Source organism: Bos grunniens, chromosome 10 (genome assembly GCF_055505025.1).
Source record: "Bos grunniens cultivar Pamir isolate PY7600 chromosome 10, Bosgru_T2T1.0, whole genome shotgun sequence".
NCBI classification, from domain to species: Eukaryota; Metazoa; Chordata; class Mammalia; order Artiodactyla; family Bovidae; genus Bos; species Bos grunniens.
In genome coordinates, this window is record NC_141174.1 from 56,509,664 (window position 1) to 56,524,106 (window position 14,443).

Sequence of the window (14,443 nt, forward strand, 5' to 3'; positions counted from 1 at the left end):
GGAGAAGGAAATGGCAACCCACTCTAGTATTCTTGCCTGGGAAATCCCATGGACAGAGGAGCCTGGTGGGCTACAATCCATTAGGGTCGCAGAGTTGGACACAATTTAGCGACTAAGTAACAACAACATAATCACATTATACTCTCCATTTTTTAGCTGATTTTTTTTTTTTTTTTTTTTTTACTATTATGTACAGAGCTGTAAGGAACATCCTTTTCTTTGAGTTGAACCATATGAAATTGTTATTTTTCCAAATCAAAAGATGCTTGAACATAGATAATTTTATGTAGCTGAACCTAATTCTGTTGTTTGTATACCACCACTGACTTTTAATTTTTGACTGAGCAATGGATAGAAAATGATATCTGATTATTTTTACTTGCATTTACCTATTGTTAGTGAAGTTAAACCTATTTTCACGCATTCATTGGCCACCTGGATTTCCTCTAAATTTCCTACCTATATTTGTGCCCATCCAGAATAGGGGAAATGAATAAAGCATTTCTTTAAAAATTGATTGTGGACGTACATGTTCATGGAGTTGGAGAATGAATAGTCTTGATAAATATTGGAAGTCTCCCAAAATGTAGTAAAATTTTTAATAGCCACAAATTCCTCCCATTCCATTTTGCATGCTCCTTTGCAATGTGATTTTGCCTCTCTTCTCAGCCAAAAGTGGTGTCTGTTTCTCCACTCCCTTGAACCTGGGCTGGCCTTGTGACTCTCTTTGACCTGTGGAATATTGTGGAAATGATGTTGCGTAAGTTCCAGAGTTCAGGCTTCAAGAGGTCTTCAAACCTTCCATCTTTACCCTCTGAGAACACCGCCTCCAAGACTGCCATGTAAGAAAACCAGACTAGCTTACTACATACTCAGCTGACAGCCAGCACCAGACATGTGACTGAAGTCATCTTGGACCTTCCAGTCCGGTTGAGCCTCCAGATGAAGGCAGCCACATGATGAGCCCAGGTAAGATCAACCCACAGAATCATGAAAAAGAATGTCATCATCATTTTAAGCCACTAAATTTTGGGGTGGCTTGATTTGCAGCAGTAGTTAGCACAACTGTGCTCAAGTGTGGTAATGAGGTGGGTAAATAATTTGAAAGAAAAAATAGAACTTGAAAGTTCTTGATTTTGAATCGGCAGGATCCTTTTTTATTTAAAAGAATACTATTAGCAGAGCGCTCACTATGTGTCAGGCATTGTGCTAAGAACTTTATTAACTCATTTTATCTTCAAAACAACCCCATTAAGTAGAAAGTATTATAGTCATTTTGCCCAAAGTCACATAACCATTAACCATTAGAACTCATATCAAATCCAGGCTTATCTAACTCAAAAGGCTGTTCTAAAATTATCTTGTCTTCCCGTTAAAAAAGAAAACTCTAAAAATTTACAGGCCCAATAAAAGGACATTCGGTAGCATCCAACTTTACAGGTGAAATATTTAGTAAAAAAAAAAAATTGTCATATAAATTGAATAAAAATATATTGGGATTTTAAATAGTAAATCTGGCTTCAAATAAAGAATATTCACAACTTCTGTTATTATGCAAATTAAAGACAAAAATGGCACAGTAGAGTCATACTTTTAAACACCACCTCTCTTATATACATAGCATTATATATAAAATGTGAAATGAGAAAATGAGAAAGATACTCATGGACTGAAGAACACAACCACAAAACAGTGAGCAGGGCTAAAACTGGTATCTCCTGAGCTCTGGGTGCAGATGGCAGTGGCAGCTCCAATATTATGTTCCTGTAGAATAATCAAAACCAACCTGCTTCCCTAAGAAAAATTCAAGTCGAGAATTTTTCCTATGTTGTTCTCTTATCAAGAGAGAGACTCTAAAGAGAGTCTTAACCACTGGGCCACAGGGGAATTCCTAGTCTTTAGGCTATTTTGAGTTTATTTTTGTGTGTTCCAGCTTCATTGATTCACATGCAGTTGTCCAGCTTTCACAACACCACTTGCTGAAGAAACTGTCGTTTCTCCATCATATATTTTTGCCCCTTTTGTCAAAGATTAATTGGCCATTGGTGTGGGTTTATTTCGGAGTGCCTTATTCTGTTACATTGATGCATGTCTATTTTGGTCCCAATACCATGCTGCTTTGATTATTGTAGTTTTGTAGTATTATCTAAAGGATGGGAGCAGTATACCTTCAACTTTGTTCTTTTCCCTCAGGGATTGCTTTGGCAATTCTCTGTCTTTTATGGTTCCATATAAATTTTAGGATTTTTTCTTCTAGTTCTGTGTAAAATGTCATTGGTTATTTTATAGGGATTGCATTAAGTCTGCCATTTTAACAATACTAGTTCTTCCAATTCAAAAGTGTAGGGTTTCTTTCCATTTCTTTAAATCATTTTCAGTTTTATTTATCAATTTGTTATATAGTTCTCAGCATATACGTCTTTCATCTCCTTGGTCACGATTATTCCTACATTTTTAAAGGTGATTTTTTTAAACTTTCCCTAATATTTCACTGTTCATGTAAAGAAATGCAATAGACTTCTGTATATTAATCTTGTATCTTGGTATACTTTGATGGCCTCATTTATCAGTTCTAATAGTTTTTGTGTGGCATCTCTAGGGTTTTCTATATATAGTATTATGTCATCTGCATATTATATCTCTTCCAACTTGATACATTTTATTTCTTTTTTTGTCTGATTGCTATGGCTGGGACTTCCAATATTATGTTAATAGAAGTGGTAAGAGTGGGCATCCTTATCTTATTCCAGACTTTAGTGGGAGGACTTTCAGTGTTTCACCATTGAGTATTATGTTGGCTGTGGGTTCATCATAAATAGCTTTTATTATGTTGAGATATGTTCCCTCTTTACCTACTTTAGTAAGTTTTTAATCATAAGTGGATTTTGAATCTTATCAGATGCTTTTTCTGCATCTATTGAGATATAGTTTTTGTCTTTTCTTTGTTGATGTGTTTGTTTGTTGTTTATCATATTGGTTGTGTATGTTGAACCATCTTTGTGACCCTAGGATGAATCCAACTTGGTCATGGTTTATGATCTTTTTTATGTGTTGTTAGATTCGATTTACTAATATTTTGTTGAGAATTTTTGTATCTATATTAATCAACATTATTGACCTATGTTCTTCTTTTTTGGTATTGTCTTTATTCTGATTTTGGTATCAGCATGGTAGTGGCTTCACAGAATGATTTTAGGAATGTTCCCTCCTCTTAAATCCTTTGGAAGAGTTTGAGAAGGATTGGTTTAAGTTCTTTTTATGTTTGGTAGAATTCCTCAGTGAAGTCATCTGGTGCTGGACTTTTTTTTTGCAGGGAGTTTTTATTATTATTACTATAGACAGAATCTCAATTTTCAAATCTGGATAGAATTCTTCAACTTTGTATTCTATGACAGGTAGAATAATGGCCCCCTAAAATGTCCACATCCTTATCTCCAGAATATGTGAATGTTACCTTACATAGCAAAAGAAATTTTGCAGGTGTAATTACATCAAGGATCTTGAAATAGATTATCCTGGATTATCCAAGTGAATGCAGTGTAATCACAAAGGTCTTTATAAGAGGAAGGTGGGAGGTTAGAGTCAGAGATGTGATGATAGAAGTAAAGGATGGAGTAATCTGGGGCCAGGAACCAAGAAATACAGGTAGCCTCTAGAAACTGGAAAAGACCAGGAAACATTCTCCCTTTAGAGCCTCCAGAAGAAACATACACCTTGATCTTAGGTTCAAGAGATCCACTGTGGACTTCTCATCTCCAAAACTGTAGGATAATAAATTCATGTGTTTTTTTTTTTTTAAGCCACCAAGTTTGTTGTAGTTTGTTATAGCATCAGTAGGAAACTATATTCCTACTATTTTAAACCAAAATTCTAATATGAAGAATTTGTTATTGTTGTTAAAAAAAAAAGAGAGAGAGAGAGAAAATGAACCCTAGGAAGATAGTAGCTTATTCTGGCTTCTTTCCACTTCTAAACTCATCAGTAATCTAGATATCCAAATTATAGAGTATGTTAGTCACTCAGTCGTGTCTGACTTTTTGCAACCCATAGACTGTAGACTTCCAGGCTCCTTTGTCCATGGAATTCTCCAAGCAAGAATACTGGAGTGGGTTGCCATTCCCTTCTCCAGGCAATCTTCTCAACCCAGGGATTGAACCCAGCTCTCCTGCATTGCAAGCATATTCTCTACCATCTCTGAGCTACCAGGGAAGCCCACAAATTAGAGTAACAATGATAAATAACCTTACAATCACCAAAGTGGCAAAAAAAAAAAAAAGGGTTCCATTTATTTATGGAAGATGGGGAAGGGGGAAAATACTCTCATATATCGCTGATAGAAAGAAGTCTGGCATCACTTGATTAAAAATATATTTATCTTTCTAACCAGCAGTCTTACTCCTGTAAATCTAACCCACAGAAATAAAAGCTCTATTATTAAGGAATACTTAAATATATTTATGGCATTGATTATAGTGGGAAAAAACTAGAAACAAATTGCCCACCAATAGGATAATGATGAATAAATTATGGTACTTCCACACCATGGACTGTTGTGCAGTCATTAAAAAGAATTAGAGAATGAAGTTGGATCCCTGCTTCCCTTTCCCATATGCAGAATTCATTCAAAGCAGATCAAACCTAAATGTAAGAATGAAGACTATAAATCTCTTAGAAGAAAACAGGCATGAATCTCTGTGACCTAGGAATAGGGAATAATTTCTTAGATATAGCACCAAAAGCACAAGAACAAAAAAATTTAGATAAATTAGACTTCATATAAATTAAAAATGTTTGTGTTTCTAAGGACAAAAGATGAAGAGACAAGCTACAGAATGGGAGAAAATATTTGCAAACCACATATATAAGGGATTTGTATCTAAAATATGTAAGAACTCTTACAACTCAAAAATAAAAAGGCAGCCCAGTTAACAATGGACAAAGGATCTGAATAGACATTTCTCCAAAGAAGATATACAAATAGCCAATAAGGACATTTAAATATAGTCAACATCATTAGTCATAAAGGAAATGCACATTAAAACCCTAATGAGGTAACTCTTCACAAACACTGAGATGGCTATAATTAAAAAACAAACAAAAACAGACAAGGATGTAGAGAAACTGGAACCTTTGTGCGTTGTTGCTAGTAGGAATAAAATGGTGCAGGCACTTTGGAAAACAGGCAATTCCTCAAAAAGCTAAACAATTACCATCCGATCTAGCAATTCTACTTCTAGGTATATACGTCTGAGAGAATTTAAAATATCTCTACACAAAAATTTGTACACATAAATTCATAGCAGCATTATTCATAGCCAAAAAGTGAAAAAAACATAAATGTCCATTACTGATTAATGGGTAAACAAAATGTATATTCTACATATTATTATTCAGTTAAAAAGGGAATGAAGTACATGCATGAATGGCCATGATATGTATTTACGTTAATGAAAGCCTGACATAATAGGCCATGTATTATATAATTCCATTTATATAAAATGTCCAGACAGGCAAATCCAAGGAGATAGAAAATGTATTAGTGGTTGCCAGGATCTGGGAGGAGGAAGCAATGGGGAGTGAATGCTAGTGAGTATGGAGTTTCTTTTTCTCATAATGAAAATTGCCTGAAATTATTAGATATTGGCAGTGGTTGAACAACATTGTGAATATAATAAAAACCACTGAAATTTATATTGTAAAGTGTTGAGTTTTATGGTATACATTATATCTGAAAAATTAAACTGTATCAGATGATTTACAGAGGCAACCAGATAAGAAACCATTTGTTATCTGATCAGATCAGAAGCCAAGAATTTAATTTTTAGTTATTTTTATGTAATTTTTTTTCTAATTTATGGATAGGTTAGACTTTCCTTACATTAAAAAATGAAGACAGTGGTTAAGACTCTGCACTTCCACTGCAGGTGGCATGGCATTCCATCCCTGGTCAGGGAAACTAAGGTTCCACGTGCCCTGTGGCAAGGCCCAAAAAAAAATGAGGACAATATAAATGATAATATTAAAGAAAAACACTCAGTAAATAATAATGTTTGGAAAACATATTATTTAAGTTTGGAAAAGTCTGAATGTTCTCTTCTGAGCATTTTTCAAATCAAGTCATACTGTTTAATAATGGAATAAAACTTAATATACCATTCAATTCCCAGAGCCAAATATCTCTTTAAATTAACTCTTAGGTTCTTTAAAGTACCATACTTTCTTTTGATGCTATTTCCAAGAAAATTTGCAAGAATTTGCTCCCTGTTTATCACAGGTTTTGCCAAAGTTCCTAAACTGTGCACGCTGAGGTGCCTTGGAGCAAACACTGACACCTGACATCTTTTGGAGACCACACAAACTTCGAGTTCCAGGTAATTGTTACATTTAGATAGCACATTTCCTTTGGTGATACATCTTTGTGAAGCTGGGTTTTGGGTCATTGCTGTGATAAGAATCTAATACTATGCAAAAATCAATGTGGAAAAAATGAAAATGGCAGTGTCCAATGTGATCCAAATTTTGACAGATATTCAGTACCCAGAAGGCACACTCGTTTCATTAGCAGGTCATTTAAGAATGAAGCAAAAAGTATCACTTTGGTTCTAATTTACATGTAGTTTTTTTTACTTTAGTACTAAAGCTGCTATAATTTAACTACTTAATAAATTTAACCATTAGCTATTTCTTTTGGCCAGGGAACTCCATGAAAAAAATTACTGAAACTAAAAAGGCTATATACCAAGAAAGTTTGAGAAGCCCTGAGTTATCTGTTTCTCATACAATACACCCCAAACTTTCCACAGTTCTTCAGTTCTCATGCAACATTCCTCTGATATAACAATCAGTATTGTTAATGGATCAGTCTCTCGGATTAGGGGTGTATATATAGGAACACCTCTTGGTAGAAAATGCCTGTCTTAAGTGCCTGGCTTAAAGATAACGGGTAAACAGAAACAGTTATCTTCCCAGTCTAACGGGCAGTCATATAAGGGCTACAAAGGGAGAGATATACTCTACTTCCTAAGTCCCAAGGGTCACTTTATAAACCATAAGAATGACAATGAGATTACAGAGCCACTTAACATGTTTTGCAGTCACCAGTGCTCACTTGTCTGGACCAGAGAACGTAGTACCATCTACTGCTCCCTGCCAGGACATCCTGGAAAAATCACAATACTCTTGATTCCTCCTCTCAAATTTTCTGCCCCTGAAGAGCTTTCTATTAAGTATAACTCAGATGCCAGGTACAGTTACTGTACTAAATTATGCAGTATGTTATGGGCACATAAATCCAAGGCATTACACTGTGATTGTTACTGCATTAAATATGTACTTCTATACGTTTCCATAGTTACAAAACCAAACTACATTTAGAATTAATAAATAATGAACTTTCCATTTGTAAGCTTCCCTGGTGGCTCAGATGGTAAAGAATCTGCCTGCAATGCCAGAGACCTGGGTTTCATCCCTGGATTGGGAAAATCCCCTGGAGGAGGGCATGGCAAACCACTCTAGTATTCTTGCCTGGAGAATTGCCATGGACAGAGGAGCCTGGTGGGCTACAGTCCATGGGGTGAAAAAGAGTTGGACAAGACTGAGCAACTAAGCACAGCACAGCACAACCCCTTCAGAGTAATTTGAAAAATGACATAAAATAAATATTGAGTTTCTATTCCTGAAGTGAGACACAAACTAATCAGAATATGCTTTTAAAAATGTTTAAACCAAACTCACATACACAGTATATATAAATGTAGAGCATATTCACACATACTTTTAAAAAAAGCAAAGAAGTAATTTGCCCATAATCAAAACTTTATTGAAAAACTGACACCAAAATAGGAGAGTGTTGCTGTATACCTTACAAAATTAAATGTAATTACATTATCTTGGTAGATTAACTGGAATTACTGAACTGATAAGGCTTTCTGCGATAGAACACAAATTCAAGAAGTTGTGTGGATCATTAGTGTTGCTTCCTTCTAAATGAACAGCCTGCAAAAGAATCACAAGAGCATATTAAACACAAGTCTGTTCTATCTCTGGTATAGAGTTGTAAGGATAAAAAGTACTTTTTACATAAAAACTTAGCTTTTAGAAATTTTAGATTAAATAATCATTAAGTCCTCTCAAATGTTATAATGAAATTCATTTAAGACCATGAGTTAAAACTTTAATGCAAGCTGTCAGAAGATGCAAACTTAATTTTTAAGAACTATTCTAAATTCTTTTCTCCATAAAATAATTTTCGTTAGAGTTCATCTCAGATCTTTTAGGAAAACTCTAGTACATATGCACCCTTTTAATCATCTGTCAGCATGTGGACACAAATTCTAAGATCATGGCATGATATGCAGGTTTTGGCAATCTTGCAAGTACATTTTTAAGCAGAATACTGCACTTAAATATTGTGCTGACTTCAAAGTTAGATCTCACCAGGTCATACTAACTAGATCTTGGATTTGTTACCAATTCACTTATAACTCTTCCAGTGAGAATAACATGGAATTTACCATGTTACCAAAAATATCACAAGCCAATTTTAAATATCATTATTGAATTGTAAATCCCTAAGTACTACTATGGAAAATTATATACATATGTATTATTTCTTCTCACTGCACAAAAGTGAAAGAATTAAAAATGAGACTGTCTTAATCATGAGTTGCTCATAGAAATCAAACCTCTAACATGTTAAATATAGTTATCTGTTGCTTAGCTAGCATTGATAAAAACTATCTTAAATTATATGTACCAAATACATAGGAAACAAAATATTTACATGTATTTATTCGTTTACTGCATTCTGATTATGTCTAATATTCCAAGTTAAGCAAATTGACTAAATATAATACAACAAAATTAGATGTTCTAAACTAAGACCAATAACAGATTATGGAATTCTTTGCAAGGTCAAGAGTACAAACTTATCTAATTTAAAAGGGTACTCTTTACTAAAAAGAGCACACAATGAAAGATAAAAATTATTTTGGTAATTACGAATCTATGATTTCTTTTAAACTGATTTTTGTAAAAAGACTCTAAAATCATAAAATCTCATCCCTGGGTTAGAAAATGCCAAATGATTTACCTTCTGTGAGTCTGGCCTTTCCTCCTGTTGGCTGGCACAGCACTGTTGAACAGCCTACGCAAAGCACTACTGTCTGAGCATGGCTGAAGACCGTGGTAATCTTGTAGCAACCTAAAAAAGGGCAGTGTTAGAAGTGAAAAGCAGAAGAAAACACAGCACCTGTTCAGTGTACTTCTAGTAGAGACCTTGTAAAAGATTAGGAACTTCAGTGCTGTTCAACCACATCCGTAACAAACTTTTCTAGTAGCCACATTAAAAATAAGTGTTTTTTTTTTTTTAAGATGAAATTAATAATATAATCTATGGAAGTCTGTATTTCCAAAATTATATCATTGCAACGTGTAATCAAAGCCTTTTTTTCCCTATATCTTCAAAATCTGGTGTGTATTTCACACTTTAAAGATACAGCAAATTACTGTAGTGACTACAGTTAATAATACCATACTGAATATTTGAAAGTTACTACTAAGAGAATATATCTGAAAAGTTATCACAAGAAAAAAAACTGTAACTATGTATGGTGATGGGTATTAATTAGACTTATTGTGATCATTTCCCAGTATATACAAATATGGAATCATGACATCATAAACTACTTTTATGTCAGTTATACCTCAAGAAAAAAAAGAATGAAAAAGAATTTTTCCATTCTGACTAGCCACATGTCAAGTGCTCACTAGCTACATGTGCCTAATGGCCACCATACTGGATCCCACAGCTTTACAATGAAGAATCAAATTTTCATTGAACCATGAAAAAGAAAACTTACCATCTGAGCATCTTAAAGACTTAATAAGTTCAATGCCATGTCCCTTGTGGAAATCCCATCTTCACAACCCCCTACCCAAATGTTTCTGAAGTGGTTTATTATGCAAATAACCCTAGGACATTCCAATTCTTTAATCCCACTTCTACTCCAACAGAGGGTCCTAATATCTAAATGTACACAACAGATTATTAGCAGTCCTTACAGAAATTCTGTAAGTAGTCCTTTAGAGAAATTTTCCTTAGGAAAGGAATTAAAGTTTGAAATTTCACCTGGACATTTTACATCCATGAAGTAAGAATTTGGACTTTGAACCAGCCGTTTCTTTTTATGTTTTTTCTTTTCCTCGTCCAAGGAAGGATGCAGTAAATCTCTAGCTAACTGAATTAAAACAAACAAACAAACAAAAAAAACAAACAACAGTATGAGTACTACAATGATACCACAACTCTGACAGATTTAACATATGTAAAATATACATGCAAAAATAGGAATAACAGTCATACTCAGCACAGACAACACTTTAGTTTTTGTTTTCTAAGCCTGTTAACTTTCATCAACACTGTTTATAATGCTTGAGTTCTCTAAGTCCCAGTTAAGGGGCTTTACAACGATCCGGAAACAGATGGTAAGGTTAACTCCGTTGTTCGTAACTAATAACAGTCGCCAGAGAAAATAAAACTGTGGTGCTAATGATCCTGACCCTGGTGGACCCGCTGAGACAAGAAATTGCTGAGGTAGACCCGGAGAATGTCAACAGCGAGGTGATTTCTGCCCCCTGGGTTCAACATCTGATCTGACAAGAACTCTTAAGTGGCTGACGCTTGACTGTCCCTGATAGAGTTAATTTGTATGGCAACTTCGAAGACAGTTTTCAAAAAGGAAACAAGCAGAAAATCGCTTCCGAGAGGAAGCAGAGGGGGGCAAGAACCACAAAAAGAAAGGAAAGCAAGAAGACGTAAACGATCATAGCCTCGCGGATGCCCACCGAAACCCAGGAGGGCTGAGTAAGGTACGCAGGGAGCAGTTCCCTGCCAACCAGCAACTCCAGACCGCAGCCCAGGGCGGCGCCGGGCTTCCAGTTCCACGCCCTGGCAGGGCCCGGCTCGCCGCGCCGCTCGGGCAAGTCCCAACAAGTCCGCCACGCGCGAAAGAGCCGCGCCATCCGAGGCGCCGAGCGGCGTTCTGCAGGTAGCCCCGGGGCCCAGCGGAGCCATGAATCTAGCCTGTCCTCGGGGCCCCTCGGGCGACAGAGAAGGCCGACACAAACGCGAAGCCCGAAAGTAAACAACTCACAGGCATGTTGATCCTTTCGCAAGCCCAGCCCGTGCAGATCTCTAAGGCGACAACCCCAGCGAGCAGCACGCGACGAAGCGCGCGGCGTCAACTTCCGGGATACTGGAGGCTGGGAGGAGCGAAGCGGCGGGCTCGTCCCTCTAGGCGCACCTCTCGGTGGTAGGGGCTGGCTCCGGCCGGGATCCGCGAGTGCCGGGAGAGGGGAGGTGCTGAGGCGCGCGCCCATCCGACACCGCAAAGCCCAGGATTCTAACGCGCTCCCGGGCTAGGGCCCCCGGCCTCAGGTCTCTGCTCTGGGCCCAGTGGTGCTTAGGGTCGAGCTCAGACGGCTCACTCTCGTCTGGGAAGCCGCCTCAGGCTTCGGGAGCGGACCAGGGTGGGCACGCTGGGTCCTGTCAGCGGTCCCGCCGGCAAGACACTCTCCGCCACTCAGCTGGCAGGCACACGGGCGATGCCTATGTTCTTTTATGTATTAAAAACAGTATTACTAATTAACACTATTAACACGTGCCAGCGAGGTTATGAAAGAGGCTCCTTTACTTGTGCATCCGGCTCCAAATTACTGGTTATTAAATTCTTCGCGGGGTGTGGCTGTGCTTTGGGTTTGCTTGGCCTTGAAAAGGTTTTTAAGAAGCACCTATTTGCTGCTTAGTTCATTGTGTGGCTCCTTCCTATCCTCCGTGGGTCACATTTTCCAGAGTGGACAGCTCGGACTTGAAAAAACAGTGAGTGTCACCGATGGCCAGACTTGAAATATTTTTGATGAAGAGCACCATCCTGTAGATTGAGCGAGTGTTGTCAAAAGCTAAAAAATACTTGATCAGAAAATTGTCCTAGGTAGACGTTCTCGATCAGCTTTTATTTCTCTTCGAAAACATGATGCATATGTAATGTCTATTTTGGAAAATGGAGAAAAGCAAAAGAAATTTAAAATCACCATCCAGAGATAAATATTGTTAATATTTTGACCTATATCCTCCCATTTATTTTTCACTTGCATATAGGTTTGTTTTGGGATTTGGTTTTACATAATTGGTATCATCTTGTGCATGTTCTTTTATAGACGAATCCCCATACACACAACTTACTGTGTAGTGAACGTCACTCCATGTTACTATATATTCTCCTACATTATGACTTTCAATAGGCGCAGAGCATTCATCCTGTGAATATATATCTTATGTCATCCATAGACTAAGGTAGACATTAGGGCTGGTTTTTAAATGCTTAATATTTAAAATATTAATGTTAAATAGTTTCAGACAGATTCGTGTATGGAATAATACAATTGTGTATGCAAGAATCATGGCCCCAAAGACTTCTTAATCCCCAGGACCTGTGTTTATATGGCAAGTGGAATTAAGTTTGCTAATTATCTGGCTTTAAGCTAGGAAAATTATCCTGGGTTATCTGGGTAGACCTAGTGTCATAACAAGGGCCCTTAAACGTGGAGGAGAAAGACAGAGAGAGGTGTGGTGCTGAAAGAAGAGTCTGGGAGATGCCATGTTGTTGGCTTTGAAGATGGAGTAAGAGGGTGGTGAGTGGAGGATTGTAGGTACCTCTAGGAGCTGGAAAAGGACTCTCCCCTAAGCCTTCCTTAGAATCAGCTAAATATTTGCCTAAGTTTTAATTCTTTTGTTGTAGCATTTATCTATAAGTTTTTAATTAACCTGGGAATTTGCAAGGGGGGGGGTGGTGTGTGTGGCTGCATCACACAGCTTGCAGAATTGCAGTTAACCCCTGGTCAGGAGTTGAACATGGAGCACAGCAGTGAAAGCCTGGAATCCTCACCACTAGACCACTGGGGAACTCCCTAACCTGGAATTCCTTTTGGCACTTGGTGTGTAGTGGGTCTCAGAACAATGTCTAATGAGCAGGCCTAGTTATATTGTTTCAGCTTCTTAACCAATGCCCAGTACAGTGTCAAAACCCTTTCACTTCTGAGACACTGTAACAGTGTGAGAAATAAAACTCAAGGTCAAGGAGATCTGGACTCTGCCTGCTTGTCCAAAGCTCAGTTTCTCCTAACATGTCCCCAGGCCCTTGCACTGATGACAGATAAAGAGACATATAGGCAGGTGCAAGGTGCAGGATCCCTTGGCCTTGGCAGCCTACTCAAGGATCCTGCTCAAGGAACTCCTGCCTGGCTTCCCAAAGGACTCTGAAGTGCCAGCTGAAATTCTGCATGCTGCCTGAGAACTTTCCAGCTGTTCTCTCTAGTGAGGTCTGAGAAGGTGCTGCTGAACCCTCCATTCAGCATCCAGCCCCCTTCACCTTAGAAGTGTGAGGCTACTTCCAGCCCCTTCCTTCTTTCCAAACTTCAAAGGCTGGGAGAACCCACAGGTGTTCACCTTAAACCAAATCAACCCACTGAGGCTAAATTTCAAGCTGGCCAAAATCGGTTCTAAACAGATTGGTTCCCCACTTTCACCTGGGCTGGAGTTCCTCAGGCTTATACTCTTCTTTTCCCACAAAGACAATAAGAGGTTTAGTTTAGTCTCAGCTTTAAGAAATTCAGGGTGTGAGGTGGGGCCCTAATGTAAACTTTTGTTACCACTGCCTCTAAGTATTTTTCGGAGAAGCTTAGGGAAATCCATATTGTCATCAAACTTTAACCAAGACAGCGTTATTTTTCTTTCTTTTGTCCACCTGTGGGCAGGTTGCAAAGCACGTGTGGCTCATTCTCAACACATTCTTGAAAGCAGCAGTGACTTCTGAAACCCACCTCTTTTCTGCACATCAGTTCTCCAACAGAGACATAAGCACTGTCCCTAAAGCTCTGCTGTTGGGGTTGCAGTCCATCTGCCACTCATGAGGATGTTTGACACTTCAGGTAAGCTCCCAGCTCTAAGGGGTAAGAGTCTCAGATGTAAGCTCTGACATCATTTTCTTTAATTTTCCTACCAATTTAATTTCTGACTGAGGCGGCACCCCCATAGGGCTAGCACTATAGTGTGAAAGTGAGTATTAGTTGCTCAGTTGTGTCCGACTCTGCTACCCCAGGGACAATAAATAGCCTGCCAGGTTCCTCTGTCCATGGAATTCTCCAGGCAAGAATACTGAAGTAGGGGGCCATTTCCCTCTCCAGGGGATCTTCCCAACCCAGGGATCAAACCTGGCTCTCCTGCATTGCAGGCGGATTCTTTATCGTCGGAGCCATCATGTTTATGTCCCCATAAAATTCATATGTTGAATCCTAATCCCTAATGTGATGGTATTGGAGGGTGGGGCCTTTGGGAAGTGATTAAGTCATTAGGATGGAGCCCTCATGTTGGAATTGTCAAACCTAA

The 14,443-nt window shown here is 38.1% G+C and overlaps 1 protein-coding gene and 1 long non-coding RNA gene across 30 annotated transcripts in view; one reads left to right on the forward strand and one right to left on the reverse strand.

The window, feature by feature from the left end:
* LOC147364571 (uncharacterized) overlaps nt 1-14,443 on the forward strand; it is a 47,689-nt gene continuing 33,246 nt past the window's right edge. For 10 of the 26 annotated variants that reach the window (XR_015134702.1, XR_015134697.1, XR_015134709.1 and 7 more), the window contains exons 1-2: nt 11,175-11,312; nt 13,813-13,986. This is a non-coding gene — a long non-coding RNA (uncharacterized LOC147364571). The other 16 variants (XR_015134714.1, XR_015134704.1, XR_015134705.1 and 13 more) reach the window with 4 other exon arrangements.
* Nucleotides 7,795-11,379, reverse strand: RPS27L (ribosomal protein S27 like). Of its 4 annotated transcripts, none has more exons than XM_086321369.1 (4): nt 11,154-11,257; nt 10,130-10,234; nt 9,092-9,202; nt 7,795-7,995 (listed from the first exon to the last, which is right to left on the reverse strand). In XM_086321369.1, exons 2-4 carry the CDS (start codon nt 10,146-10,148, stop codon nt 7,967-7,969), a joined length of 159 nt encoding a protein of 52 aa, XP_086177495.1. In that variant the 5' UTR covers nt 10,149-10,234; nt 11,154-11,257; the 3' UTR covers nt 7,795-7,966. The 4 variants fall into 4 exon arrangements, with proteins under 4 accessions (XP_086177495.1, XP_086177497.1, XP_086177494.1 ...); XM_086321371.1 differs by having other exon boundaries at nt 10,130-10,238; XM_086321368.1 differs by having other exon boundaries at nt 10,130-10,238; nt 10,846-11,257.